General features: G+C 36.0%; 1 protein-coding gene across 5 annotated transcripts in view; it reads left to right on the forward strand.

The window, feature by feature from the left end:
• QSER1 (glutamine and serine rich 1) overlaps positions 1–27,734 on the forward strand; it is an 80,124-nt gene that overhangs the window by 47,061 nt on the left and 5,329 nt on the right. For all 5 annotated transcript variants that reach the window (XM_070804004.1, XM_070804007.1, XM_070804008.1 and 2 more), the window contains 7 exons: positions 9,091–9,419; positions 10,372–10,488; positions 11,086–11,219; positions 12,623–12,840; positions 17,516–17,653; positions 19,796–19,893; positions 24,683–24,835. In XM_070804004.1, coding sequence (XP_070660105.1) covers positions 9,091–9,419; positions 10,372–10,488; positions 11,086–11,219; positions 12,623–12,840; positions 17,516–17,653; positions 19,796–19,893; positions 24,683–24,835 — 1,187 coding nt within the window. The remainder of the gene's footprint in view (positions 1–9,090; positions 9,420–10,371; positions 10,489–11,085; positions 11,220–12,622; positions 12,841–17,515; positions 17,654–19,795; positions 19,894–24,682; positions 24,836–27,734) is intronic.

The following is a 27,734-nucleotide window of genomic DNA, read 5'->3' on the forward strand; positions in this document are numbered from 1 at the left end:
TCTTTTCTTCCTCTCTGTTCTTCAGATTTTATCATTTCTATTGGTCTGTCTTCAAGTTCTTTGACTTTTTCACCTTCTCAATTCACTACTGAGTCTACCCAGGGAGTATTTTTTATTTCATATATTTTCAAATATTCTTTTCAACTCTAAAATTTGTATTTGTTTTTTTTTTCTAGTTCCAGTTTCTCTGCCGAGAACTTACATATCTCCATTCATTTCAAAAATATGTTTATCTTACCTCAGGGAGCATGGTTATGATAGCTGTCTTCGAGTCTTTGATAATTTAAACATCTGAGTCACCTTAGAGTGGCATCTGGTCGTTATCTTTCCCCTTTGAAAATTGGTCACATTTTTCTGGTTCTTTATATATTGAGCAATCTTGAATTGTATCCTGAACATTTTGAATACAATACTGTAAGATTCTGGATTTTGTTAAAATCTTCTGGAGAATATTGGTTTGCTTTGTTTTAGCAAGCAGTCAGACCTTAAGTTCTGTCTCACCTTTGAGTGGTGGTCTGATGTTAGTTCAATTTTGAAAGCCTTTGCTCTGCTTCTTTGGATCTGACTCAGCAGTTAGTCTGAAACTTGGATGCACGGTAGACTTTGTTATAGTTTAGGTCTCAAAGACTTGGCTGTACTAGTTTGGGTCTCTTCTGCATATTTGCAGTTTAAGCATAAAACTAGGATTTGTGTGGGTTCATGTCCAGAATTAGAGGATACCACTCTTCAAATCTCTCTTCTCTGGGAATTTCCCTACATGCCCCACTCCCAGGGTTTCCTTTCCTAGTCATTTGGACTGGAAAGCTGGGATTTTCCTTGGACTTTTTAAAAACTGCCCATGCTTTACTATGATTCTGTGTAACTGGGACTGCCTCTGGGGCAGTGCAATGAGAGAGGAGGGAAAAAAAGAACAGGTAATTTTCCTACACATTGTCCCTCAGCTTTATTGAGATATAATTGACATACAACATTTTCTACTCTTCATGCCATAGGAGCTCGTGGCCCATCCAGGTTCCTCTGGTTCTCCAAAAAGACAGGAGTTTTGTCCAGGTTTACGATGTTGGGTTTACTGCTTCTGTGTTGCAGCTCTGTGACTTTGGTTGCCTTTGGGGCAGGGCTGGGAAAGAGAAAGAGAAGAAAAAAGAAATGGCATAGCCTCCACATACTCTCACCTTGCATGGGTCTCCTTTTCCCACTCCTCTGTCCAAAAAGATAGATTTTCTTGGGAGTTTTGTTATCTGTGTCCTATATAGTTCTGCATAGGGGCCACCCTCTAGACCTGCCAGGTGATGAGAGGAAAGAAAATGAGGAAACATCTTTCTCTATATAAAGATTGTTATTTCAATTTGGCCTTCCCTTCCCAATCTGCCTGTAGTTACCAACTTTTCATAGTTTTCTGGTAGTTCCGTTTTATGTTTTCTCCAGCGGATTTAGTTGTAATAAGTAGATCTAATGGACTTATTTGATCTTAGTTGGCACCAGAAACCTTTCATGAATTTTTAAAAATTTATTGTCTTACAAATTACAGTCGTTATTTCTGATCCTCAAACTGTTCTATAATGGGCCAATAGAAGCCCCTTGAGTGTTTTGATTGTGATTACATTGAATTCATAATTAATTTTAAGGGAGAATTGTTATCTTTACTATACTGTCTTCTCATCCACTTATGGAATGTAATGTTGTTCTACTTACTCAGATCTTAACGTCTTTTAATATCTTACCATTTTTCCACATAGATAATCTATATTATAGTCTTAATAGTATTTTTTTAGTATTTTAAATACAATTTTCATGATACTGTTCTCATTAGTTACTGATAATGTATGGCATTGGTTGATTTTCATGTCTTCAGTGCGTTTGGTATTTTTGTTTAAATTTATTTTATCTATTTATTATATTTTTGGTTTTACTGCATTTTTGTTGCTGCGCATGGCTCTCTCTAGTTGCAGTGAGCTGGGGCTGCTCTTAGTTGTGGTACGTGGTCTTCTCAGCGTGGTGGCTTCTCCCTGCAAAGCATGGGCTCTAGGCACATGGGCTTCAGTAGTTGTGGCTCGCGGGCTCTAGAGCAGGGACTCAGTAATTGTGGTGCAGGGGCTTAGTTGCCCCATGGCATGTGGAATCTTCCTGGACCGGGGATTCTTTTCTTATCCTGGGAAGTCTTGGCCTTTTTGTTGAATTTTTATTTTGACAGTTTTTCCACCTGATTCTCTTGCATTTTTAAATAGATAATTGTATCTTCTAAAAATAACGGTAGTTTATCTTTCTCTTTCTGTGGGGGTAATTTATCTTATTGGCTCAGGCCTCTGTTGTTTAATGATGGCAAGCATCCCAGCCTTCTCCTTGATATTTAGTAAAATACATAGTGTTGGAAATTATTTGTCAGTTTCTAATGTACTGTACTCTTTAAGAAAATGTCCTTCTCTTTTGAAGTTCTTAAAGTTATTTTTTTTTCCCATTAACAGTAAGCATTAAATTTTGTCAGATGCTTTTTTGAGTTTCTTCTGAAAAATCTGCCTTCTTTCTTCCCACATTAATCTGTTACTTGATTTCCTAATGCTGAACCTCCTTTTTAAAATTTCTGCCATGAACTCTGCTTGGTCATGATGAATCACTTTAGTCCATTGTGGGATTTAAGTTGCTAGTATTTTGTTTGGGATCTTTACACCTAGATTCATAAATGGGATTAGTGTATAGTGTTTTTGTTCACTTTTGTTTTCAGGAATTTGCTAACCTTATAAATTAAATTAGGAAAGCTTTTATATTTGTTTAAATTTGAAAAAGTTTGCTATATATAACTGGGATTTGGTGGAACTTTCTAAGAATACATCTGGGACTTAACAGTTTTTTCCTGATAGTTTGATCTATCTGGGTCAGTTTATTTATTTATTTTCTAGTAAAATGATTTCTCTAATTTAGATTTTAAAATTTGTTGTTATAAAATTGTACATAGTGTTTCCTCAAAAGTTTTCAGTCTCCTCTGTTCTGCAGTTTATGTTCTCTTTCTTGTTTTGATTATTATCTGAGTCTTTTTCCTTATCAATCTGTGGAACAATTGCCTATTTAATGGTTCTTTTTAAAGAACCAGAGTACTTTTTTTTTTTTTTTTTTGCTCCTATCACTTTTTACTCACTTTTTCTTAATTTCTGCTTTTATTAGTTCTTTTTCCTCCTATTCCCTGGGTTGAATAATCTCTCATTGGCCAGTGTATTTTTTTGTTGCTTTCTAATGAATGGAATTGAAGTTGTAAGTTCCCCCAGCCCGCCACCACACTGTGGCTTTATTCCTCTGGCTTCTTTGTTATGTTTCTCACTCTCCTTTCTAAACGGTTTGTCATTTTAGTTTTGATTTCCTTTTTAACCCAATAATTATTAAGAATAGTGGATTTTTACCTGTTTCCTAGTAGGTTTTTGGAGTTTTTGTTGTTTTTATTTCTTTATTACTATTAATAATTTATAGCCCTGCTGATAGTCCTTTATTATTAATTTATGGCCCTGTTCTATTGTGGTCAAAGGAATATGGCTTAGGTAATGCCTACATTTTGAAATTTATAGAAATTTTGTTAGTAGCTTGCTAAATGTCAATTTTTATAAATGTCCCCTGAGTATCAAGTGCTAATAGATTTTATTGGTAATATTGTTCAAAGCCTTTATATCTTTATTTTTTGTTTAATATAATAAATGACATTAGGTTATTTAAGAAAAATGTATATATATGTTGCAGGTATAATAAATGATAGATCTGGAATTTGCCTTAAACTATCCCAGCAGGTATAATAGGGGTGACAGAAAAATAAAAGAAGTATATCAAAATGTTTATGATTGTTACAGTTGGGTTATGGTATATGAGGGTTTGTATTCTCTAATTTTATGTATGTTTGAACTTTTTAATAAAATTTTTTTTTAAATCCTCCCTATACTTATTTGTTTTTAGATTGCTTGATCTGTTGATTCCTGAAAAAGGTGTGTTAAAATATCCAACTATGTTTTATTGCTTTTCTAATACTGTTCCCTTGATGTTTTAAACCCATGTAATTGGGTGCATAAAATTTTACTACAGTTATATTTCCTTTTATCATAATAAAATCTTTTTCACATTTCCCATTTCTGTTTTTAATATTGCTATAGTAATCTTATTGTTAGCATTTTTAGTGTATTTTCTGTATCTCTGTTCTTTCAGAACATTTTTTCTTCGGAGATATAACTTACGTGTGTGTGAGTGTGCATGCTCAAGTCACTCAGTCATGTCCGACTCTGCAGCTCCATGGACCAAAGCCCCCCAGGCTCTTCTGTCCTTGGGATTCTCCAGGCAAGAATCCTGGAGTGGGTTGCTATTTCCTTCTCCAGGGGTTCTGCTGGACCCAGGGACTGAACTCGGGTCTCCTTCATTGCAGGCAGATTCTTTACCACTTGAGCTGCCAGGGAAGCCCCTCATAACTTATGTATGAAAATACAATACATATAAGGAAAACACACACAAAAGTTTCATAAATTTGAAAATGTAGATATTAAGACATATTCCGTAACCACAATGCAGTAATTTCACAAAAGTGGAAAGAAAAAAAGGACAAAAAGATTAAAAAGTAAGTTTTTCTTCCTAAAAGTTCTAAATAACTTCTGATAACTTCTGAATAACTCATGGGTTTAAAAGGAAATTAAAACTGAAATGACAAACCTCTTAGAACAGTGGAGCATTATATTTTGAAACCAGTGGAATGTGCCAAAAGTGAGTGAGGCAAAGAAGAAAGTTTACTGTGTTAAATGCTACTCATTGGAAAGTAAGAAAGTTCAAAAATAGAGTATTAAAGTAGATCCAGGTCATAATCTATAGAACTAAACACTGTCTGACTTGGATGGTAATCACTTCCATGCTTTTCTAATTTTACCACACGTGTCTGTATTTTCTTTGGCTCATTTTAAAACTTCTCATAAAGGACATTATATAGTATTGATAAGTTTTTCCTTTCACTCATGTGGAAGCTATTCTTTCTATAAAATATTTTCCTAACTTTTTTATTATGGAAATTTCAAACACAAAGTTATAAAGACTGATATAATTAAACATGTTTATGCATCATTCAGTTTCAGTAATCAACAACACATGGTCAGTCTTCATTCTTACCCCCTGATGACTGTGATGAAATATTTCTGTTCTTTTCCTGATTATAATAGGGATTACAGTGTGCATTTTCACCTCCTCGAAATCTGTTAGTATCTTATTTTTCTCCTGAACAGCATAAAGACTCTGAGCACTAAAACTCCATTTTATGCTCTCACTTTGCCCCACTCTTTTTATTGGTAGATAACCATGTATTTTAATGTTGTTGTTGTTGTTGTTTCCATTTTGGCCATGACATAGCTTGTTATCTCGACCAGGTATTGAATTCAGGCCCATAGCAGTAGAAGAGAGGAGTCCTAACCACTGGAGTGCCAGGGAATTCCCCTGTGTATTTTAATTCTATCCTGTTTTCTATTTAATACTCAGTAAGAAATAGTTTTTAAAATAGTCAATGATTATTTAGTTTTATTTATACATTTACCCTGGTAGCTCAGCTGGTAAAGAATCTGCCTGCAATGCAGGAGACCTGGGTTCAATCCCCAGGTTGGGAAGATCTCCTGGAGGAGAGCTTGGCAACCTACTGCAGTATTCTTGCCTGGAGAGTCCCCATGGACAGAGGAGTCTGGCAGGCTGCAGTCCATGGGGTCACACAGTGGGACATGACTGAGCGACTAAGCACACACACGTGTACCATATTGCCCTCCGTTCTTTCCTGCACCTCGTGTCTTCTCTTTGGGATGACTTTGCTTATGACTAAAGCGTGTCCATTACAGTTTCCTTTTCTGAGAGTCTGCTGGTGGCAGTATCTCTGTTTTTGTTAGATAGCTATGTGATTTGTTTTGCCATGTAACTTAGAAACAGTATATTTTTAAAATTCAGTGACATTGGTATAGGAAAATCTCCTTTATTCCTTAATTTATCTATTATTTATAACAACAGTGTTTCCCAGTTTTTATATCAATAAAATGGAGGGTAAAAATAAAATTGGTTATGAAACCCATGTCAATATGTAATATTCACCCATGAATTCATAAATTAATAATTTTTAAATCCCACATCCACTCAAAAGATGCATTCTTTTTACGTTTACATTTGTTTTATATATTACACTGGAAAAACATTACTTTGGATCTACTGTACAAGCATTATAATGTTAGAAGTGTTTATAATATAGAGAACCTTCTGGTCACAAGGCATAAAAATTTTTTTTTTCCATTTGTGTACATTTTTGATGGGCTTCCCTCAACATGACTATGTGTTGAAATCATACTTTGGATATATTGGATTACATTTTTGAAGAAGAAAGCATGATACATAGTTACAGTAACATAAAAATATATTAGAACAGGGGACTTACCAGGTGGTCCAGTGGTAAAGAAACCACAGTTTCCTTTAAACGCAGGGGACAGGGGTTCGATCCCTGGTTGGGGAACCAAATCCTACGTGCCTTGGAGAACCTAAGCCTGCTTGCCACAACTGTAGAGTCCTGTGTGCCACCCTTAACATTTTGAGAAGGGGCCAAACTGTTTTCCGAGGTGGCTGTACCATTTTACATTCTCTCCATCAAGGTACAAGGGTTCTAGTTTCTCTCCACGTCTGCTAGTATGTGTTTTCTGTATTTTTAGAGCCATCCTAGTAGGTTAGACTGCGAGACTGCAGTTATCTGCTGAAGTTGCATTGATCTAATGCAACTGACTTACATTGTTGGGTGGCCTTTCGTGTGCTTATCGACAATTTATATATCTTTGGATAAACAGGTCTCACTCACTTTTTAAATTGGGTTATTTGTCTTTCTTTTTGAGATTTAAGAGTTCTTTATATATTCTGGATACTAATATCTGGCAGATGTATGATTTATAAACAGTGTTTCCCATTCTGTAGGTGATCTATCCAGTTTTGTGATGGCATCAGCTGTAGTACAAGTTTTCAATTTTGGTCAAGTCCAACTTTTTCTTTCTTTTGTTACTTGTAAGGTCATGAAGCTAAGAGGTTTATAATTTTAGCTTTCACATTTATGACTATAATCTACTTTCAGTGAATTTTTGTATATGGTATGAGGTAGACATCCAGCTTTATTCTTTATTCCTATCCAGTTGTCCCAGTACCATTTGTCAAAAGGCCTTTTCATGCTTCCCCCATGGAATGGTTTTGGCACCCTTGTTCACTGTAAATATAGAGTTTACTTCTGGAGTTTAATTCTAGTCTTCTGATCTGCATATCTATCCTTTGCTACTATCACACTGCCTTAATTACTAAAGGAGCAATTAAGTTTTGAAATTCAATTACTGTGGTATGATTTGGAATTTCTGAAATGTGAGTCCTCCAAATCTATTCTTCGTTTGCAGGATTATTTTGACTGTTCTGACTCTCTTGCTTTTCCATACGAATTTTAGGAGTAGTTTGTTAGTTTCTGCAAAAAAAAAAAAATCAGCTAGGATTTTCATAGGGATTTTTGTGCTGATTTTTTTTTTTTTTGGTCATGCTGCACAGTATGGGGGATCTTAGTTTCCTGACCAGGGATCAAACCTGTATCCCTTGCAGTAGAAGCCTGGTATCTTAACACTGGGCCACCAGGGAAGTCTCTGATTAGCTGTTAAACCAAGCATGCATTCCTGTGATAAAACTCACTTGGTCATGATGTATACTGGAGCGGGTTGCCATTTCCTTCTCCAGGGATCTTGCTGATGCGGGGGTTGAACCCATGTCTCCTACATTTTCTGCTTGGCAGGCGGATTCTTTACCATTGAGCCACCTGGGAAGCCCAAATACTTCTTTTGTATGTTGAAATATATTTGTTCATATTTTGCTAGAGATTTTTGTGTTCGTATTCATAAGGGATAGTGGTCTATAGTTTTTTCATGATGTTTTTGTCTAGTTTAAGTATTGGAATAATACTGGCCTTGAATGAGTTGGAAAGTATTTCCTCTTATCTCTTGGAGTTTATGATGGATTGGTATTAATTCTTAACTGTTGATAGAACCCACCTTTGTACCCATTTTGACCTGTGCTTAGCTTTGTGGGATGTTTTTAATTTCTTTTATTGTTTTGTTGTTGGTCTATTCAGATGTTCTCTTTCTTCTTGAGTTCTTTTGATAGTTTGTGTCTTTCTATGAATTTGTCCCATTCACCTCAGTTATTTGTTAGCATACAGTTTTTCATATTACTTGATGATCCTTCTCATTTAGCTTTCAGTGCTCTTTCAAAGTATTTGAGGGGTGTTGTTTTGTTTCCCACATTCCATTGGCTTTTCTTCTTCTAGGCCTTCACAGCTTTGGCTGACCCTTGTCTTACATCGCTTTTTTGTCTCTGTTCTTTTAGAAATATTTTTGTGCTACTTAAAAGGAACTAGGTGTAAGTTTAGGTTGATGGAGGTTCTCTAATTGTCATCCAGATGTTAAGAAGTTAATAAATGCTCTTTTTTTTATTTTGATTTTTTAATTGGTGGATAATTGCTATACAGGGTTGTATTGGTTTCTGCATACAGCATTCTGCATACTGTTGAATCAGTCACACACACACACACACACACACATATATATATATGTATGTATATGTATATTCATATATCCTCTTCCTCTTGAGCCTTCCTCCATCCTCCCACGTCCTGCCTCTAGGCTGTGGCCCGGTGCAGGCTGGGCTCCCTGTGCCACACGGCAGTGGCCCACTGCTCGCCTGTGTCACACACAGTGGTGCATGTATGTCAGTGCTGCTTTCTCAGCCCATCCGCCCTCTCCTTCCCCCGCTGTGGCCGGGTGCCAGGCTGGCTCCTGTGCCACACGGCAGCGGCCCACTGGTCGCCTGTGTCACACATGGTGTGTATGTATGTCAGTGCTGCTTTCTCAGTCCATCCCGGCCTCTCGTTCCCCCGCTGTGTCCACAAGTCCGTTCTCTGCGTCTAACAAGCATTCTTTAATTTCATTGTTTCAAACAGTTTGATGGCAAAAATAATAGTCTCTTTGTAAAATGTGCAGATTTTACTCAAAGCAAATAAATGTTTAATATTTTGTATTGCTAATTTGCATTTGCTTGATCTAGTTTCAGAAGCCACACAGGTGGCGACTGCTAGCACAACTGCCATTGCTCCTGGTACTGCCGCTCCTTCCTCCACCGCTGTGGGTGCAGTTAAGCAAGAAACTCTGTACTCCACTCCATCTGCAGTAAAGACCCCAGAAAACATAAACTCTTCAGAGCCCCCAAAGTCCATCGAACTTGACAGTCTTCCTTCAGACCAGTTTGCCAAAGGACAGGACACTGTTGCCATAGAAGGTTTTACGGATGAGGAAGACCCAGAAAGTGGAGGAGAAGGCCAGTACAGAGAGCGTGATGAGTTTGTGGTAAAGATAGAAGACATAGAGACTTTTAAGGTAATGTGAATGTTCCCAGGTCTAAAGGTCATAGTTTAGGGGGTCCTTGCATCTAATTTAAGTTTTGAAGAATTATGAAGTTTGGAGAAAATGGTTATTTATGTAATTTAAAAATTTAAAGAAAATAATAGGAATATAATGTGAAAGTAGCATTAGACTATTTTTTTGTAATTCCAAATTGTAGAATATTACAATTTCGTGTAAGAAATTTTAGCAGTATTAAGAACACTTATTTTGGAGGTTTTGTTTGCTTGGTTTTTTTTAAATTTTAAATTTATTAAATTTTTTAATAGAAGGATAATTGCTTTACAGAATAGTGTTGGTTTCTGCCAAACATCAACATGAATAAGCCATGTTTGCCTGCTTTAATTTTATTTTTTAATTGCAGTGGAGAGAAATGGCATTAAAAAATACAATGAAGAACATAACATTTAAATTATCCATATTCCTTCCATTCGCAATTGTCTGTTGTTAGTATTAGCATATTTATTTCTGGTGGTTTTGAATATGTATGTACTGTATGTAATAAAATTGCAGAAACAATGTATCATTAGCGGGAAACTTTCCAATAGCTATAGAAAATGGTAGTGGGCTACTTTGTATATATGTACTCCCTGTTTCTGGAAGAATTTAAGCAGAGACTGAATAGCTGATGTATAAGAATTACTGCGAAAGTTCAGTTAGGTAAAAGATAAAATGTATCATTAGCGGGAAACTTTCCAATAGCTATAGAAAATGGTAGTGGGCTACTTTGTATATATGTACTCCCTGTTTCTGGAAGAATTTAAGCAGAGACTGAATAGCTGATGTATAAGAATTACTGCGAAAGTTCAGTTAGGTAAAAGATAAAAGGTTGAACTAGGGAGTTCTTTAAGATTCCTTTCAGCTCTCAGAGTCTATAAATCTAGAATATAATGCTAGTTTTTATAAATGTCGTTAATTCTTCTTACAGGAGGCTTTAAAAACAGGAAAAGAACCCCCAGCTATTTGGAAAGTACAAAAAGCTTTATTACAGAAGTTTGTTCCTGAAATTCGAGATGGGCAAAGAGAATTTGCTGCTACAAATAGTGTAAGTAAAATGCTTGTTTATGTTAAGCTTCCTATTTTTTGATAGTGATCTTGGGTAAAATACAGAATGATATAAATTTAAATGTATTGTTTAATGTATTTATATTGAGCATCTATGATATATTAATAAGTAGCGTAAAATTTTAACTATAGAGTATATGATGCTCTGATTTTAAAATAAAATTAATATATAAATACCAACTACTTAAATGGCTTAACTCTTTTTTTTTTAAATAATGGAAAGGAATTAACATTAGTGTGGGAAGAATTCTTATGGACCTAGAAACACTTAAATTGATTATTCTGCCAGTCAAATATCCTGATTTACCAAGAAAACTTACAGAATTATTCCTTTTTACATGAGTAGTTGTTTAATAGCATTGAGAAAGTAAGCCTTTGGCGATTAGCCAAAGAAGACTGCATCTATGTATAGGCTTGCAGTTCAGAATGAGGCTGGGATCGTTTGTATCGAGGGTGCAATTAGCCTGGCCTGAGCTGCATTTTGAAGGATGACTTTATGACAGTCTGTCATGACAACAAGGGAATATTTTATGTACAGAATGTACAATTAAGTAATTCAAAGTGCTTCTTTCCTTAGTACCTTGGATATTTTGGAGATGCAAAGAGTAAATACAAAAGGATATATGTGAAGTTCATTGAAAACACTAACAAAAAGGAGTATGTCAGAGTGTGTTCCAAAAAGCCAAGAAATAAGCCTTCACAAACTATCAGGTATTTATTATTTTATGTAATATGTTTGTAATAATTATTGGAAAACTTGTTATTGGTGATATACAAAGAATTACATCAATTAAAGAGACTATTTTTTTCCATTATATACAAGTCTGAAAATCATTGCTTAATGTCATAAGTGATTCCTTTTGAAGTAATGAGACAGGAATTATAAAGCCTGTGGCTACCATGGTGGGGTGGATACCTTTTTCTTCCCTGAGTCCTTTTGGTGTCACCCTAGTATAGTGGAAAATAATCAGATTTACAGTCTAAAGATTTGAATCCATCTCTTTATGACCTAGATTAATATAGCATTTCTAGGGACTTCTCTGATGATCTAGAGGTTAAGATTCCATGCTTCCACTGCAAGGATTGCAGATTTGATCTCTCTCTGGTCAGGTAACTAAGATCCTGCACATGGTACAGCAAAAAAAAAAAAAATCGAAAAAAAGATAACCTTGCTTAGTTCTCTTTTTTTAACCTAAAAGTAAAATGAAAATAACAAAATGTCAAATTTAAAATGAGAAAAAATTGTTTAAGGCCTGTACATTACAACTACATTAGAATTGTCATCATATGTTAATGTGACTCTGGCTTGTCTGGAGCATGAATTTGGAAAACCATGAATTTGGAAGTGATGACCCAGCCATATTCTCTTTAATGATATTCTCAATCTAGTGCTCAGAAGATCTAGTTAATGAAGATTCCAGCTTATTGGACACAGCCACTTTATCTCTATGATGGAATTTATCCTCTCCTTCAAATCTCCAAAACCAGGGCACAGCAAATCTTACTTCGGGGACTCTGGCACAGGTGCACCTGAGAATCCATATCAAAACCTGGCACCACCAGAGCCTGTGAGAGTTCTGATGTTCCAAGCTAGATGTGACTAGAAGTCCATTGGTCGTCTGCAATACAGCCTCATAGTCAGGAAAAATGAATTCATAAAGGGAAAGGAATGGAGGGAGAGAGAGAAATAATAGGGGTTGAATTAATATAGTCCCTTACTAACTGAATATGTTGAATGTCAGTGTTAAAGGGTGTATTTCAAGAGAATTTTGGAGCAGTCACCATTGGCCTTGTGTAGGGCTTAGACTTTATTTTGGAGGTATTGGTGAGGTGATTAAATTTTTTTTCACCAATGTTTCTCGATTTTCTGTTTATTTTTAATTAAATTATTTATATAAAAAATTTTATTCTAAATTTTTATTTAATTATTTACTTTATTTAGCCAAGTTGTGTGTCCTGTGGGATTTTAGTTCTCCAACTAGGGTTTGAACCTGCACCCCCTGCAGTGGAGGTGCAAAGGTCTAACCATTGGACCACCAGGGAAGTCCCTCATTAATTTATTTGAATTAGACAAGATTTCAGTGTGTTAATGAAGTCTGTTTGTAACATTGCAGAACTGTTCAGGCTAAGCCAAGTAACAGCAGTAAAACTTCTGATCCTCCAACACCAAAAACTGCAACAACAAAAGCCCCTTCCATGAAACCCAAAGTTAAACAGCTAAAAGTAAAGGCTGAACCACCACCAAAGAAAAGGAAGAAATGGAAAGAAGAATTTTCATCATCCCAATCTGACTCATCTCCTGAGATCCACTCTAGTAGTAGTGATGATGAGGGTGAGTTCTTCATGAAATGAATACCTTGATAATTTGAGATTTGCTGCATTAATGGAGAGGAGCAATGATGCTGACAATTCAAAATGTATTTATTTTTCCTTAATTAGGTAATTTAGCTACCTCATTAAGTTCTGCTTAGGCATATATTTGCCCATGACTAAGCTAAGTAACTGTGCCTTAGTTTCTCTTTTATAAAGTGAAAAGATTGAAATACGTAGCAGTTATCTAACATACTTTTTGACCTTAGAACCCTTGCACACCATTAGAAACTGTTGAAGACACCAATGAGCATTTATGTAAGCTCTTTATATATTGAAATTAACTTCATTATAAATTAAACCTGAGACAGTTGTAAAACAGAAATGTACCAGGAAAAATCCATCAGCCATCAAACTTACTGTGTAGCATTTACAAGAAATTTTCAGCAGTTCAGTAGTCCAGGGCAGAGGCAGGAAGCTCCTACTGGTGGGCTAAATGTGATCTGCAGCCTATGCTTAATAAAGTTTTATTGGAAAACTGGGAATTATTTACATGTTTTCATAAGTTAGTTTCCCCTTACGGTGACCGATTTGAGTAGTTCTTACAGAGAGCATATGACCATTAAAGTGCCAAATATTTACCATCTGGCCCTTTACAGAAAAATACGCTGACCCCTTATTCTAATAAAGTAGTCAGAAAAACATGAAAGGATGACGGAAGGCTGTGTATGCCATGCTAAAGCTAAAAAGCTTGGGATTCTGTAAACAGAGGGGAATCCTTGGAGGGATTTAAGTAAAAAAACAAATGGTAAAATCTGAATTTTAATTATGAGACATCATCTGTCTGTTCAGTCACTCATTCGTGTCTGACTCTTTGCAGCCTCATGGACTGCAGCATGTCAGGCTTTCCTATCCATCACCAACTCCTAGAGCCTTCGAGAAATTCAAGATGTATTCTTGGCAGAACTTGAATGATGAATTGCGTTTTGGGGGTACTGTTGAGGTTGATGTCTAGGATGGTTTCTGGCATTACAAGTATCATTGCCTGGGAGCTGATCTTAGAGATTACTTGGATAGAAATAGAATTATAATAAAAATTCTTTTGTAGCAGAAGTTTGCTTTAAATGTATTATTTTAAAAAGCTACTATGAAGTTATTTAGAAATGTTTGTAAAGTATCAGAATTTGTAAAGAAATTTAGTGCTTTGAGTATGCATGGAAGGCATTATATATAATTTCACAGTTAGCATTCCTGCTTACTGTTTAGAGTAGAGAAGTTTAAGTTCTGCTTTGCACTGTTATTTATACAGCTTCCTCAGATGACAATCAAGTTGAAAATTTTCTTTCACTGATAATCTGAATTACCACTCGGTGTCACTAGTAGGCAAGCATTATTAGTGCTTCTTAAAAAGAAGGAAATACGATAATAAACATAGTTTTTAGGCTGGTGGTTTTTCAAACTATTTGTTTCAAGACTTCTTTATAATCTTCAAATGTATTGATGATTCCAAAAGACTTTGTGTGTGTGTGTGTGTGTGTGTGTGATTTGTATCTATGTATATCACCAAGTATGAGTTAAAACAGTTTTAAAATATTTTAAATAAACCCATTATTACATAAAAGGGACTTCCCTATAGCTCAGATGGTAAAGAATCTGCCTGCAATGCAGGAGACCTGGGTTTGATTCCTGGCTCAGGAACATCCTTTGGAGAAGGAAATGGCAGTATTTCATTAACACTCCAGTATTCCTACCTGGAGAATTCCATGGACAGAGGAGCCTGGCGGGCTACAGTCCATGGGGTCGAAAAGCATCGGACACGATTAAGTGACTAATACACGTTACATATTAATGTAAGTTTTTTAAACAATTGTGTTTAATTAGAATAGGATTTTCATATTCTGTATTAGGTTTTTTATTAGATGTTATTTTGGTTAAAGTATGTGAAGAAGACCTGGACTCACGTTAGGTATGTAGTTAGGAAAGAGGAGTATTTTGATTACTTTTTCAGATAATCATGGATATTTTTCTCTGATACTCAAAGGATTTTATTTTGTAAACTTGACAAGTGGTAGTTTCTTCAACTTTTCATGCTTGTTACGTTAAAATCTGTTTTACTCTTTGAAGTATCTTTCATCCATGAATAACTTTATAACATTTTTTTGGCCATGTGAAAATAAATATTTGTTAGCTCATTGATATTTTTTTTTTTTTCATTTTTTCCCCACATTTTAAAATGTGGCAAAATATATATAATATAAAACTTGCCACTTTTAACCATTTTTAAGTGTACAATTCAGCAGCATTAATTATATTCACAACTGTTGCACAACCTCACAGCTATTTACAAAACTGCTTAATCACTCTAAATAGAAACTTTGTAACCATTAGGTAATAATTCCCCATTCTCCCTTTCCCCCAGCTGCGGATGATCTCTAATCTATTTTCTGTCTCCATGAATTTGCCTCCTCTTCACGTCTCATATAAGAGTGGCTTATTTCACTTAGCATAATGTTTTTAAAGTTCATCCATGTTATATAACATATGTTAGAACTTTTTAGTTTTTATGACTGAATGCAATTCCATTATAAGTTTATCCATTGTATGCCCTTATCTTTTTATTCTATTGATAGACACTTGGGTTATTTCCACATTTTGGCTGTTGTAAATAATGCTGCAGTGAACATTGGCATACAAATATCTGTTAAGTTTGTGTCCTGGTTTTCCAATTATTTGTATACCTAAGAGTGGAATTGCTGAGTCATATATTTTATATATTTAGCTTTTTGAGGAACTGCCTAACTGATTTCCACAGTGATTATACTATTTTACATTCCCACTAACAGCACATAGGTTTCCATTTTCTTCACATCCTCACCAACCCTTGTTATATTTTGTGTCATGATTATAGGTATTTTAGTAGGTGTAAAGTGATATCTCATTGTGGTTTTGATTTGTATTTTCCTAATGACCAGTGATGTTGAACATCTTTTCAAGATTTGAAAATATTTTCTCCCATTCTGTAGGTTGATACTTTACTTTTTTTTTTTAAGTATATGTGCTGTAGAGGTGAGCCCTGTATTTCAGTTTTTGATAATGTTCTTTGATGCACAAAATTCAAAATTCTGATGAAGCCAAATTTATCTGTTTTTTTTCATCGCTGTTGTTTTTAGTGTCATATTTGTAATCCATTGCCAAATCCTAGGTCATGAAAATTTATCCCTGCGTTTTCTTCATAAGAGCCTTATGGTTTTAGTTTTTACATTTACATAATAAATTTTTGCAGTATTAAAAACAACATTTTTAATATTACCACTAATTTCATCAATGAAGTCTTGAAATGGTCGTCAGGCTCACAATGGTGGAAATAAGTTTTCCGAAATTCTAATTTTCACTTAGAACCTCAGTTTTTATCATTGGCAGCAAATATTGTCAGCTGTTTTCCTGGTAGTGACAGGTTCACTTCTTTAAGAAAATGTCTGCCAAATACTGAACAGGGGTAGGGTATCTGTTATTTTTTAAGTAAAAATGGTATTCCCGTGGATAGGGTGGCTGGTTGATCAAACAATTGAATGGGTGCTCTTCCTGGAGATGACTGTCATACATCATAGCAGAGGTGCTTTATATATACCTCTCATTTCATCACACAGAGTTTTAAGACATTTACTCAAGAGTAAAGACTTAATACAATTAAATTTTTACTGCTTCTTCAAGGATTATTCTTAAGTGAAATCAGTGTTGGGGTTTTTTTCCTTCAAATTCATGACCGTTAGATGACAGTCATGGCAGAGTACTGGCCACTAGTACAGTTTGGGGTCATTGTCTTGGTTCATGCTAGCAAAGGCCCACAGCAGTTTTACCCAGCATTACTTTTACAAATGTCAACAGAGTGACAAAGGTATATAACATCTTAATGTTATTAGGAAAACAGTTTGACATCAGACACCCCTACACCCCTGAAAGGGTTGTTGGGGAAACCCCAAAGGGTTTGGACCAAACTCTTAAGAACCCCTGTTAAAGGTTGTGATGATGGTTCTACATTTGAATACAAAAGTAAAACTTAAGACTCTCCTCTAATCTTGCAGTTCTTACCATTGAATTTGAGTGAAATTTTTTTATACAGATTGTGTTTACATTAAACATTTTTTAAATATGTCTTGACTCTAGACCAGAATTTTATAGTAATTTAAGTGTAGAAATAAAAAGAAGAGATATGTATATGTTAACTCATACATTAGGTATTTTATGGTTTCTTTACTAATTAAATACTAGAAAAACCATCCAATTTTGAAATAGCATGACCTCACAGTGGATGTCTGGTAGGGCCAGGGGAGGGGAAACAGGTCCCTACAGGACAGATGTTTCCAAATGTTGGGCTGGTGTTGGACTTCAGAGGCACCTGGGAACTTTTTTAAAAGTGTAGCATTTAAGCTTCATTACCACTCCAGATTCATTTTAGTAAGTCCAGCAGTCTGGGTTTTTTTGTTTTGTTTTCAAAGCTCTCCAGTGATTGTGATAGGCACAACCAGCTTTGAGAATCTCTCATTCAAAGTGTTTTTAAAAGCAGAGTGGGAGAACCTTGACTTTGAAGAAGTTTTATCTACAACCATTTATCTTCTTGTAGGTAACTTGCTGTTGGGTAACGTGTTTTTAAGTTGTCAGAAAGGAATATTTAATATTTCCTCTTTTCTCCCTCCCAGAGTTTAATCCTCCAGCTCCTTTTGTCACTCGTTTTTTGAACACAAGAGCAATGAAGGAAACCTTTAAGAGTTACATGGAATTGCTTGTCAGCATTGCTTTGGATCCTGACACAATGCAAGCCTTAGAGAAGAGCAATGGTATAGTCTGCTAAGTAATACTTTCTTGGCAGTACTTTCCAGATCTTTCCCATTCTTCTCTGTTACTTATATGTTTAATATGTGGTTTTTGTGATATATCCTATATGTTGTCAGTAAACTGTTGATATATTGGTTCTATAAATACAGCTTTATATTTCATAGGGTCATAGCTTTTCATGAATTGCTTGAATAGTTGAACAATTTTATATTAAATATATTTTTATTGATTTCTACTCATGAGAATACTCGAGTATTCCTGCCTGGAGAGTTCCATGGACAGAGGAGCCTGGTGGGCTATAGTCCATGGGGTCAAGAAGCGTTGGACATGACTAAGTGACTAACCACCAACTAGTTTCTTTAAATCTTGGACTCTTTTTCATCCTCATAACATTTCACTAAGTATCTATATTATGTGGAAGGTCCAGATTTCAATCAGTTTTTATATTTCTGTTTTCTAATAATTGGAAAGATGAAGCATATAACAGTGGTATAAAGATTAAATTGTATATTCATGTCCAGTAAAAGATACATCACAGAGTAAATATTTTCTAATCAGTTAGTAGTAAAACCATAAATGCCTTGAATTATATTTATTAATATTATTCCTTTTTTACTCTTTCTTTAGTTATTTTTTCTTCTGGTATAGTAGGAATGACATTGACATATGAAATAAGCTGATAATTCATATGTCTAATGTTGCTCACTAATATTTACTCTTCAGCTACTATAGCTTTCACCAGGGACAGTTAAGAGAATGAAAGGATTAATGAGCCAGTTTCCATTATCCTTCTATCAGAATGAGTTGAACAAGTGTAAGATCAAAAAGATAGTAACAATGAATAAATAGTAACAATATACTTCAACAGCAGTGCCTAATGATATAAATTGTTTTATTATTTCCATATATACTTTGACATACATAATTCCCCATAATCCCAGAACAACTTAGCCATTTTTGGAGTAAAGACAATGAGGCTCAAAAAGGTTAAGTGACTTGCTTATTAAGAGCTCACAACTTGCAAGTAGCAGAAAAAGGATGAAATCCAAAGTCTTCTAATTTCTAGTCTTGTTTTTTTGATCATATAATCAGAAACAGTAACAAAGAGCCTGCAAATGTTTTCTCTGTCAATCAGAACTCCTTGCATCATAAAATACACATTTCTTAATAGTGGTCATTTCTGGGTAGTTATATTTTAAATGATTTTTTTCCCTATTTAAAAAAATTTTTTTCTCCATTTAAAATGAAGGGTATAGATTTTAATGGTTATATTTCAAAACAATCCACAAATGTTTAAAACTTGTTTTTGTAAAATGTAAATTTTGAATAGACTTAATCACTGCTAGAAAGATAAAATGAAAGCTATCAGGTATGTTGTGGTGACTTTGAACAGTATTCCTTACTGAGGGCTTTTTCTTCAACTTCAGGAAAGTATTCTTTTACTGGTCTCTGTGCTTGTGTTTATTTTCCAGATGTAAAGAGTCATTTTATTTAGCTATGGAATTAGTAACCAGATTCAGAGGGTTTATATATACATTTTCAGAAAGGTCATTAAAGATAATTAGTATTATAAAATGTTGCTATGCTGATAAATTTTTAGTAACCTAAACTATTTACTACAGCACCAAAAGTAATTAATTAATACTCTGAATGTATTTTTTCTTCTAAAATAACTATTTGGACTCTTTCCTTGTGTATTTGAAAGTGAATTTTGACTCTCTTTTCTTGCCCCCTACTTATCCTTTGCCCCATTGTATAGTGAATTAAGAATATCATACTCAGTATTTTATTTTAAAATTTTTAATGATAATTTTATGATTTGAAATATTATTATTGTTCACTTGGTAAATGAAGTCTGGAGAGATTAGGCAGTTTGACCATTTGTTCATCAATTCTAATGCTGGGATTAAAACCCAGGACTTCTGTTCTCTCATCATAGTATGCTGCTGCTTTCTCAGTTAGCTATTGTAAACTTTTTTTTAAAGCTAACTTTTAAAAAAAACCTTGTGTGCAGTATTTTTAAATCAGTACTTTACACCATGAATTTAATGTCAGTCTATTAATGTTTTGTGGAAAAGCTGTATTTCTAACAGGTTTTATGTTGATAGTTCATCCCGTTACAACAAATTCTTATCTTGTTTTAGATGAGCTACTTTTGCCTCATATGAAAAAAATAGATAGCATGCTGAATGATAACCGGAAGAGACTTCTTTTGAATCTTCATTTGGATCAGTCATTCAAGGTATTTCCTTCACATGGTTTATTAGCAAACTCAGTGGCAATTATAGTCCTTGACATAACAGGAAAGAATATTTTGGAAGCCATTCTCAGTTTTATAAAGTTGTCCACCCAACAAAAATTTGATTTTTATTCGTTGTGAGTCTTGTCTGAACATGTCTTTTTACTTTATTAAGTACATTCTTAACGTTTATCATTTGTTTTTCTTTGCTTAAATTCATTTTTCAGGTTTTCATGTTCATCTTTTGTTGTTTTGTCGCTAAGTGGTGTCTGACTCTTTTGCGACCCCATAGACTGTAACCCACCAGTCTCCTCTGTTCATGGGATTTCCCAGGCAAGAATACTAGAGTGGGTTTGTCATTTCCTTCTCCAGGGGAATCTTCCCAACCCAAGGATCAAACCTGCATCTCCTGCACTGGCAGGTAGATTTTTTACCACTGAGCTGCCTGGGAAGCCCTTATATTCATGTAGTATTCCTTATATATAATATTATAATTTTCAAATGTTTTCAAAAATGCTTCCCTTAAACTACTGTATTCCAATCTTGTTTTTCTTTTAAGCCTTTTTTAAAATTTCCCATTTCATTTACACTTAGAATTGGCCATAGCAGTTATCAAAATTCCCTTTATTTGCGTGGTTTACCCAGTGTCTGATGAAAAATTGATCTTCATATAATGGTAGGAGATATTATACATCTGTTAACATATCTTGGAACTGTAAATTGGTTTTTGGTATTACCAGAAATTCAGTTAAGTCACTCAGTCATGTCCGACTCTTTGCAACCCCATGGACTGCAGCATGCCAGGCTTCCCTGCCCATCACCAACTCCTGGAGCTTGCTCAAACTCATGTCCATCAAGTCCATCTATTATCAGAAATAGAGAACAACAAAAAGCTAATCTAAACTCAGAAAATGTATCATGGAATCTACTGAGTAATCAAAACTTTTTCAACTTTTCTTATTCAAAGTGTAACATGTAGCATCTAGAATCATTTGATTACATCTACACTCAGGAGAAGTGTTTTTTAATACATTTGTATAGCTTTTTTATAAACAGTCTTTATTTCTGGAGCAGTTTTAGGTTCATAGCAAAACTGAACAGGAAGTACAATTTCCATGTATCCCCTGCCCCCACACATGAATAACCCCCCGTTACCATCGTCTCCCACAGAATGGTACAGTGTCCCAACTGACGAACGGACACCGACACATCACGGTGACCCGAAGTCTGTGGTTTGCCTTACAGTTCATTCCTGTGCACCCATCAGTTTGGGCCAACATACCCACTGTCATAGTACCGTACAGAGTAGTTGCAGTGCCCCCAAATCCTCTGCTTTGTCTTTTCATCCCTTTCCCTCCCCTAACCTCTGGCAATGACTGATCTTTTTACTTCTACTCCATAGTTTTACCTTTTCCAGAATGTCATATAGTTGAAATAATACGGTCTGTAACTTTTTCAGGTTGGCTTCTTTCACTTCCTAATACTCATTTAAGTTTCTGCCATGTCTTTTTCATGGCTTAGTAGCTCATTTCTTTTTAGCCTGAATAATACTCCATTGTCTGAATACCCCACAGTTTATACATTCACCTACTGAAGGGCAACTTGGATGCTTCCTAGTCCTGGCAATTACTGCTGTACAATCTCGTGTGAAGGGTTATGTGCAGACATAAGTTTTCAAGTCCTTTGGGTGATTTGTATAGCTTTCTCACATCCCTGTTTTATCTGAACTTCATGTAAAAGTGAAGATCAGTTTCATTTTAGGTAGGTGAAAATTAATGCTCTGAGATTGATTTAGAGGTTGTAGCCAGTTAGTGTGTGTGTGCTCAGTTGTGTCTGACACTTTGCAACCCCAAGGACTGTAGCCCACCAGGCTCCTCTGTCAATGCGATTTCCCAGGCAAGAATACTAGAGCGGGTTGCCATTTCCTTTTCCAGGGGATCTTCCTGACCCAGGGATTGAACCCACATCTTTCAAGTCTCCTGCATTGGCTGGCAGGCAGGTTCTTTTCCACTAGTGCCACCTGGGAAGACCTATTAGAGGTTGCTGCTGCTGCTGCTGCTGCTAAGTCGCTTCAGTCGTGTCCAACTCTGTGCGACCCCAGAGACGGCAGCCCCCCGGGCTCCCCCATCCCTGGGATTCTCCAGGCAAGAGCACTGGAGTGGGTTGCAGTTTCCTTTTCCAATGCACGAAAGTGAAAAGTGAAAGTGAAGTCGCTTAGTAGTGTCCAACTCTTTGCAACCCCATGGACTGCAGCCAACCAGGCTCCTCCATCCATGGGATTTTCCAGGCGAGAGTACTGGAGTAGGGTGCCATTGCCTTCTCCGGATTAGAGGTTAAATGACACCAAATTCTACTAGTCATCCTATAATCTTCACTGACACACACTTCAGTTCAGTGCACTTCAGTCGCTCAGTCGTGTCCAACTCTTTGCAACCCCATGAATCGCAGCATGCCAGGCCTCCCTGTCCATCACCAACTCCCTGAGTTCACTCAGACTCATGTCCATCGAGTCAGTGATGCCATCTAGCCGTCTCATCCTCTGTCTTCCCCTTCTCCTCCTGCCCCCAATCCCTCCCAGCATCAGAGTCTTTTCCAGTGAGTCAACTCTTCGCATGAGGTGGCCAAACTACTGGAGTTTCAGCTTTAGCATCATTCCTTCCCAGGGCTGATCTCCTTTAGAATGGACTGGTTGGATCTCCTTGTAGTCCAAGGGACTCTCAAGAGTCTTCTCCAACACCACAGTTCAAAAGCATCAATTCTTCTGCACTCAGCCTTCTTCACAGTCCAACTCTCATATCCATACATGACCACAGGAAAAACCATAGCCTTGACTAGACGGACCTTTGTTGGCAAAATAATGTCTCTGCTTTTGAATATGCTATCTAGGTTGGTCATAACTTTCTTTCCAAGGAGTAAGCGTCTTTTAATTTCTTGGCTGCAATCACCATCTGCAGTGATTTTGGAGCCCCCAAAAATAAAGTCTGACACTGTTTCCACTGTTTCCCCATCTATTTCCCATGAAGTGATGGGACCGGGTGCCATGATCTTCATTTTATGAATATTGAGCTTTAAGCCAACTTTTTCACTCTCCACTTTCACTTTCATCAAGAGGCTTTTGAGTTCCTCTTCATTTTCTGGCATAAGGGTGGTGTCATCTGCATATCTAAGGTTATTGATATTTCTCCCAGCAATCTTGATTCCAGCTTGTGCTTCTTCCAGCCCAGCGTTTCTCATGATGTACTCTGCATAGAAGTTAAATAAGCAGGGTGACAATATACAGCCTTGACGTACTCCTTTTCCTATTTGGAACCAGTCTGTTGTTCCATGTCCAGTTCTAACTGTTGCTTCCTGACCTGCATAAAGATTTTTCAAGAGGCAGATCAGGTGGTCTGGTATTCCCATCTCTTTCAGAATTTTCCACAGTTTATTGTGATCCACACAGTCAAAGACTTGGGCATAGTCAATAAAGCAGAAATAGATGTTTTTCTGGAACTCTCTTGCTTTTTCCATGATCCAGCGGATGTTGGCAATTTGATCTCTGGTTCCTTTGCCTTTTCTAAAACCAGCTTGCACATCAGGAAGTTCAGGGTTCACATATTGCTGAAGCCTGGCTTGGAGAATTTTGAGCATTACTTTACTAGTGTGTGAGATGAGTGCAATTGTGCGGTAGTTTGAGCATTCTTTGGCATTGCCTTTCTTTGGGATTGGAATGAAAACTGACCTTTTCCAGTCCAGTGGCCACTGCTGAGTTTTCCAAATTTGCTGGCATATTGAGTGCAGCATTTAAACAGCATCATCTTTCAGGATTTGGAATAGCTCAACTGGAATTCTATCACATAAAACATTTTATTTTTAGAAATATTTACTACTGTTTCCCATGATGATTTTGATAATTTTAGGAATTTTAAAGCCTTTTGAAGTTAATAGTGTTTTTTTTCTCTGAACTACATTTATTTCCAATCATCTTGAGCATCTTGTTATTAGAGAAATCATTAAATTTTCTGCTTTCATGTCCATCCCATTGTTTCTAAATTTAGAATCCATTTTTGTCTTTAAGTTCCATTTGTTATAAGGAGTAATTCTGGGTCCAGAATTTTTCAAACCTGAACGTGTTTTATATGGAAAGCACAAAAGTGTATAGTAAAAGCACAAATAATCTAAAAAAGAGATGAAGCTAGAAACTAATAGCCCATTCTGATAGAGAATGCCGAAAGTTCTGTTGTTTCTATAAATGAAACAGTTCACGTCTACACTTTTGCTTTAAAAATTAAGTTACTTGTTTAAGAAATGTACTGTTGAGGGGTCACAGTACTAGGAAGTACTAGTGCTTGGGAACCGATACAAAATTTGGAAAAGAGTGACCTTGAAGGTTGAAACTGTTTATAAACAGTTGAAACTTACAGCTGTCCTTTCCCTTGACTTGACGCCTAAGAGACAATACTAAAAGGAACACTTTGCCTCATTCAGGAGTCCCCACAGTATCACATGCTGTGCTTAACTCAGGTTATAATGTTGGCTCATGTCCAAGGGGTGGGGAAATAGGTTCTGTGTCTTGATGGGAGGAGCTACCAAGAATTTGTGGCCACGTTTAACACCCATGTATGTTTGTGTATGTATGTAGGTATATATTGTATATATTTACCACACCCCATCAGTAACCCCCACATATATTTTTTGTGTATATATGTATCTGTATGATTATACTTTTATATTGAAAAAATAAATTTTCAATAGCTGGAGGTAGTCAAGCTCATGTTGTTCTAACATCAGTTATTCTTGCTTTATTCTCAAGAATGCCTTGGAAAGTTTCCCTGAACTAACAATAATTACTCGAGACTCTAAAGCAAAAAGTGGGGGATCTGCTATGTCTAAAATCAAAATGAATGGCAAAGCTTATAATAAAAAAACTCTAAGAACTTCTAAAACAACTACTAAGTCTGCACAAGTAAGTATATATTGATTGATTGTAATTACAGATTTTTCACTTGTTAATATATATCCTACTTAAGACATTGAAACAGGCAGATTTTTTTAACTTTAACTTTTTTAAACGATGAAAGTATGATAACATGTTTACAGGAGACTTGGAAAATACAGAACAAGGTTGCATATAGTTCTACTATATATGATAATTATTTTTTAAGTAGATAAATTAAGATTTTTAGTTGGAGTTTCAATATCAAACTCTCAAAAATTAATAGAATCAATATACAGAGAAGTAGAAGAATATAGTAGACCTGAAAAGCACTGTGAACCAATTCAACATAATTAAGATTTATTCAGTTTTCACACAACAGAGGATACAAATTCTATACAAGTTCCTGTAGGCTATAAACTAGGAGACACTGACACATATCTAGGGACATAAAACAGGGTGCAAAAATTTCATGGTCTAAAGGTATTGAAATCATACAGTTTCTGTTTTCTTATTACTGTGAAATTATGTTAGAAATCAATATCAAAAGATATTTGAAAATAACCCATGTTTTTTCAAGTGCAGTGTGACATTGACTGAGAGAGATCTTCGACTTAGCCATCGAAAGTCTCAATAAAATTGTACTGAGACAACAGGAATTTGCTGTATGGCTCAGGAAACTCAAACAGCGGCTCTGTATCAAACTAGAGGGGTGGGATGGGGAGAGAGATGGGAGGGAGGTTCAAAGGGGAGGGGATATATGTACACCTATGGCCAATTCATGTTGAGGTTTGACAGAAAACAACAAAATTCTGTAAGGCAATTATCCTTCAATTGCTCAAACTACCGCACAATTGCACTCATCTCATACTCTAGTAAAGTAATGCTCAAAATTCTCCAAGCCAGGCTTCAGCAATATGTGAACCCTGAACTTCCTGATGTGCAAGCTGGTTTTAGAAAAGGTAGAGGAACCAGAGATCAAGTTGCCAACATCCGCTGGATCATGGAAAAAGCAAGAGAGTTCCAGAAGAACATCTATTTCTGCTTTATTGACTATGCCCAAGCCTTTGATTGTGTGGATCACAATAAACTGGAAAATTCTGAAAGAGATGGGAATACCAGACCACCTGACCTGCCTCTTGAGAAATCTTTATGCAGGTCAGGAAGCAACAGTTAGAACTGGACATGGAAAAACAGACTGGTTCCAAATAGGAAAAGGAGTACGTCAAGGCTGTATATCGTCACCCTGCTTATTTAACTTCTATGCAGAGTACATCATGAGAAACGCTGGACTGGAAGAAACACAAGCTGGAATCAAGACTGCCGGGAGAAATATCAGTAACCTCAGATAGGCAGATGACACCACCCTTCTGGCAGAAAGTGAAGAGGAACTCTCTTGAAGAAGGTGAAAGTGGAGAGTGAAGAAGTTGGCTTAAAGCTCAACATTCAGAAAACGAAGATCATGGCATCTGGTCCCATCACTTCATGGGAAATAGATGGGGAAACAGTGGAAACAGTGTCAGACTTTATTTTTCTGGGCTCCAAAATCACTACAGATGGTGACTGCAGCCATGAAATTAAAAGACGCTTACTCCTTGGAAAGAAAGTTATGACCAACTTAGATAGCATATTGAAAAACAGAGACATTCCTTTGCCAACAAAGGTCCGTCTAGTCAAGGCTATGGTTTTTCCAGTGGTCATGTATGGATGTGAGAGTTGGACTGGGAAGAAAGCTGAGCGCCGAAGAATTGATGCTTTTGAACTGTGGTTATGGAGAAGACTCTTGAGAGTCCCTTGGACTGCAAGGAGATCCAACCAGTCCATTCTGAAGGAGATCAGCCCTGGGATTTCTTTGGAAGGAATGATGCTGAAGCTGAAACTCCAGTACTTTGGCCACCTAATGTGAAGAGTTGACTCATTGGGAAAGACTCTGATGCTGGGAGGGATTGGGGCAGGAGGAGAAGGGGATGACAGAGGATGAGGTGGCTGGATGGCATCACTGACTCGACGGACGTGAGTTTGGGTGAACTCCGGGAGTTGGTGATGGACAGCGAGGCCTGGCGTGCTGCAGCTCACGGGGTCGAAAAGAGTCGGACACGACTGAGCGACTGAACTGAACTGAAAACAAGGAAATATTTTACTCTGTTGTTTTTAAATGTGGAGTGTGTTCAGGAGGAATGAGCACTTCCCTGGTGTAGGGAGCAGGGTCTCATTCTTTGTTTTTCTCCATTGCTTAGCACAGTATCTGGCATATAGTGAGTGCTCGCAAATTTTCTAAATGAGACATAATTATTCCATGCTTATATTTTTAATATTTTTGTATATCATTGAATATAAATGCATACAGATAAATGAGTATGCACATATTACATAAGAATCAGTATTCCATATCTGTAAAATTATTAAACTTGGAATTCGTTTATTTTCAAACATAGTCTAAATTATTTGCCATTTCAGAAAGCAGTTTAGCGACATAGCGATTACCCATCAAAAATGTGTTTTGTAGAAACATTCATAAATACATAAAACCATATGCCTTTGCTCATTGTAGAATTGTTTGTAAGAACAATTCCAAATACGTATCACCAGTGTGAGACTGACTATAGAGCTACCCAGATAATGTAATACTGTGTACTTTTTAAAAAGAAGAGAGAGATTCAGTCTTTCAATAAAAAATTTTTTACTTCTTATAGCTTTCCAAATATAGTTCTAAGTATTAAGAATACAACAGTGAAAAATGGTCCGAAATCCTTGCCGTCAATTTGTATGAGGGAGTGAGGGCAGTGCTTAATAAATTGAAAGATAACCAAGTTTTGTTTAGGTTAAAAAAGTTATGAAAAATAGAATTGTGGAATAATATGTACAGTATGATCTCCTTCCCATTATAAAAATTAGTGTTACTAATATATGTTATGCATGGGGGAAGCAT

This window comes from Bos indicus, chromosome 15 (assembly GCF_029378745.1).
Source record: "Bos indicus isolate NIAB-ARS_2022 breed Sahiwal x Tharparkar chromosome 15, NIAB-ARS_B.indTharparkar_mat_pri_1.0, whole genome shotgun sequence".
Lineage (NCBI taxonomy): Eukaryota > Metazoa > Chordata > Mammalia > Artiodactyla > Bovidae > Bos > Bos indicus.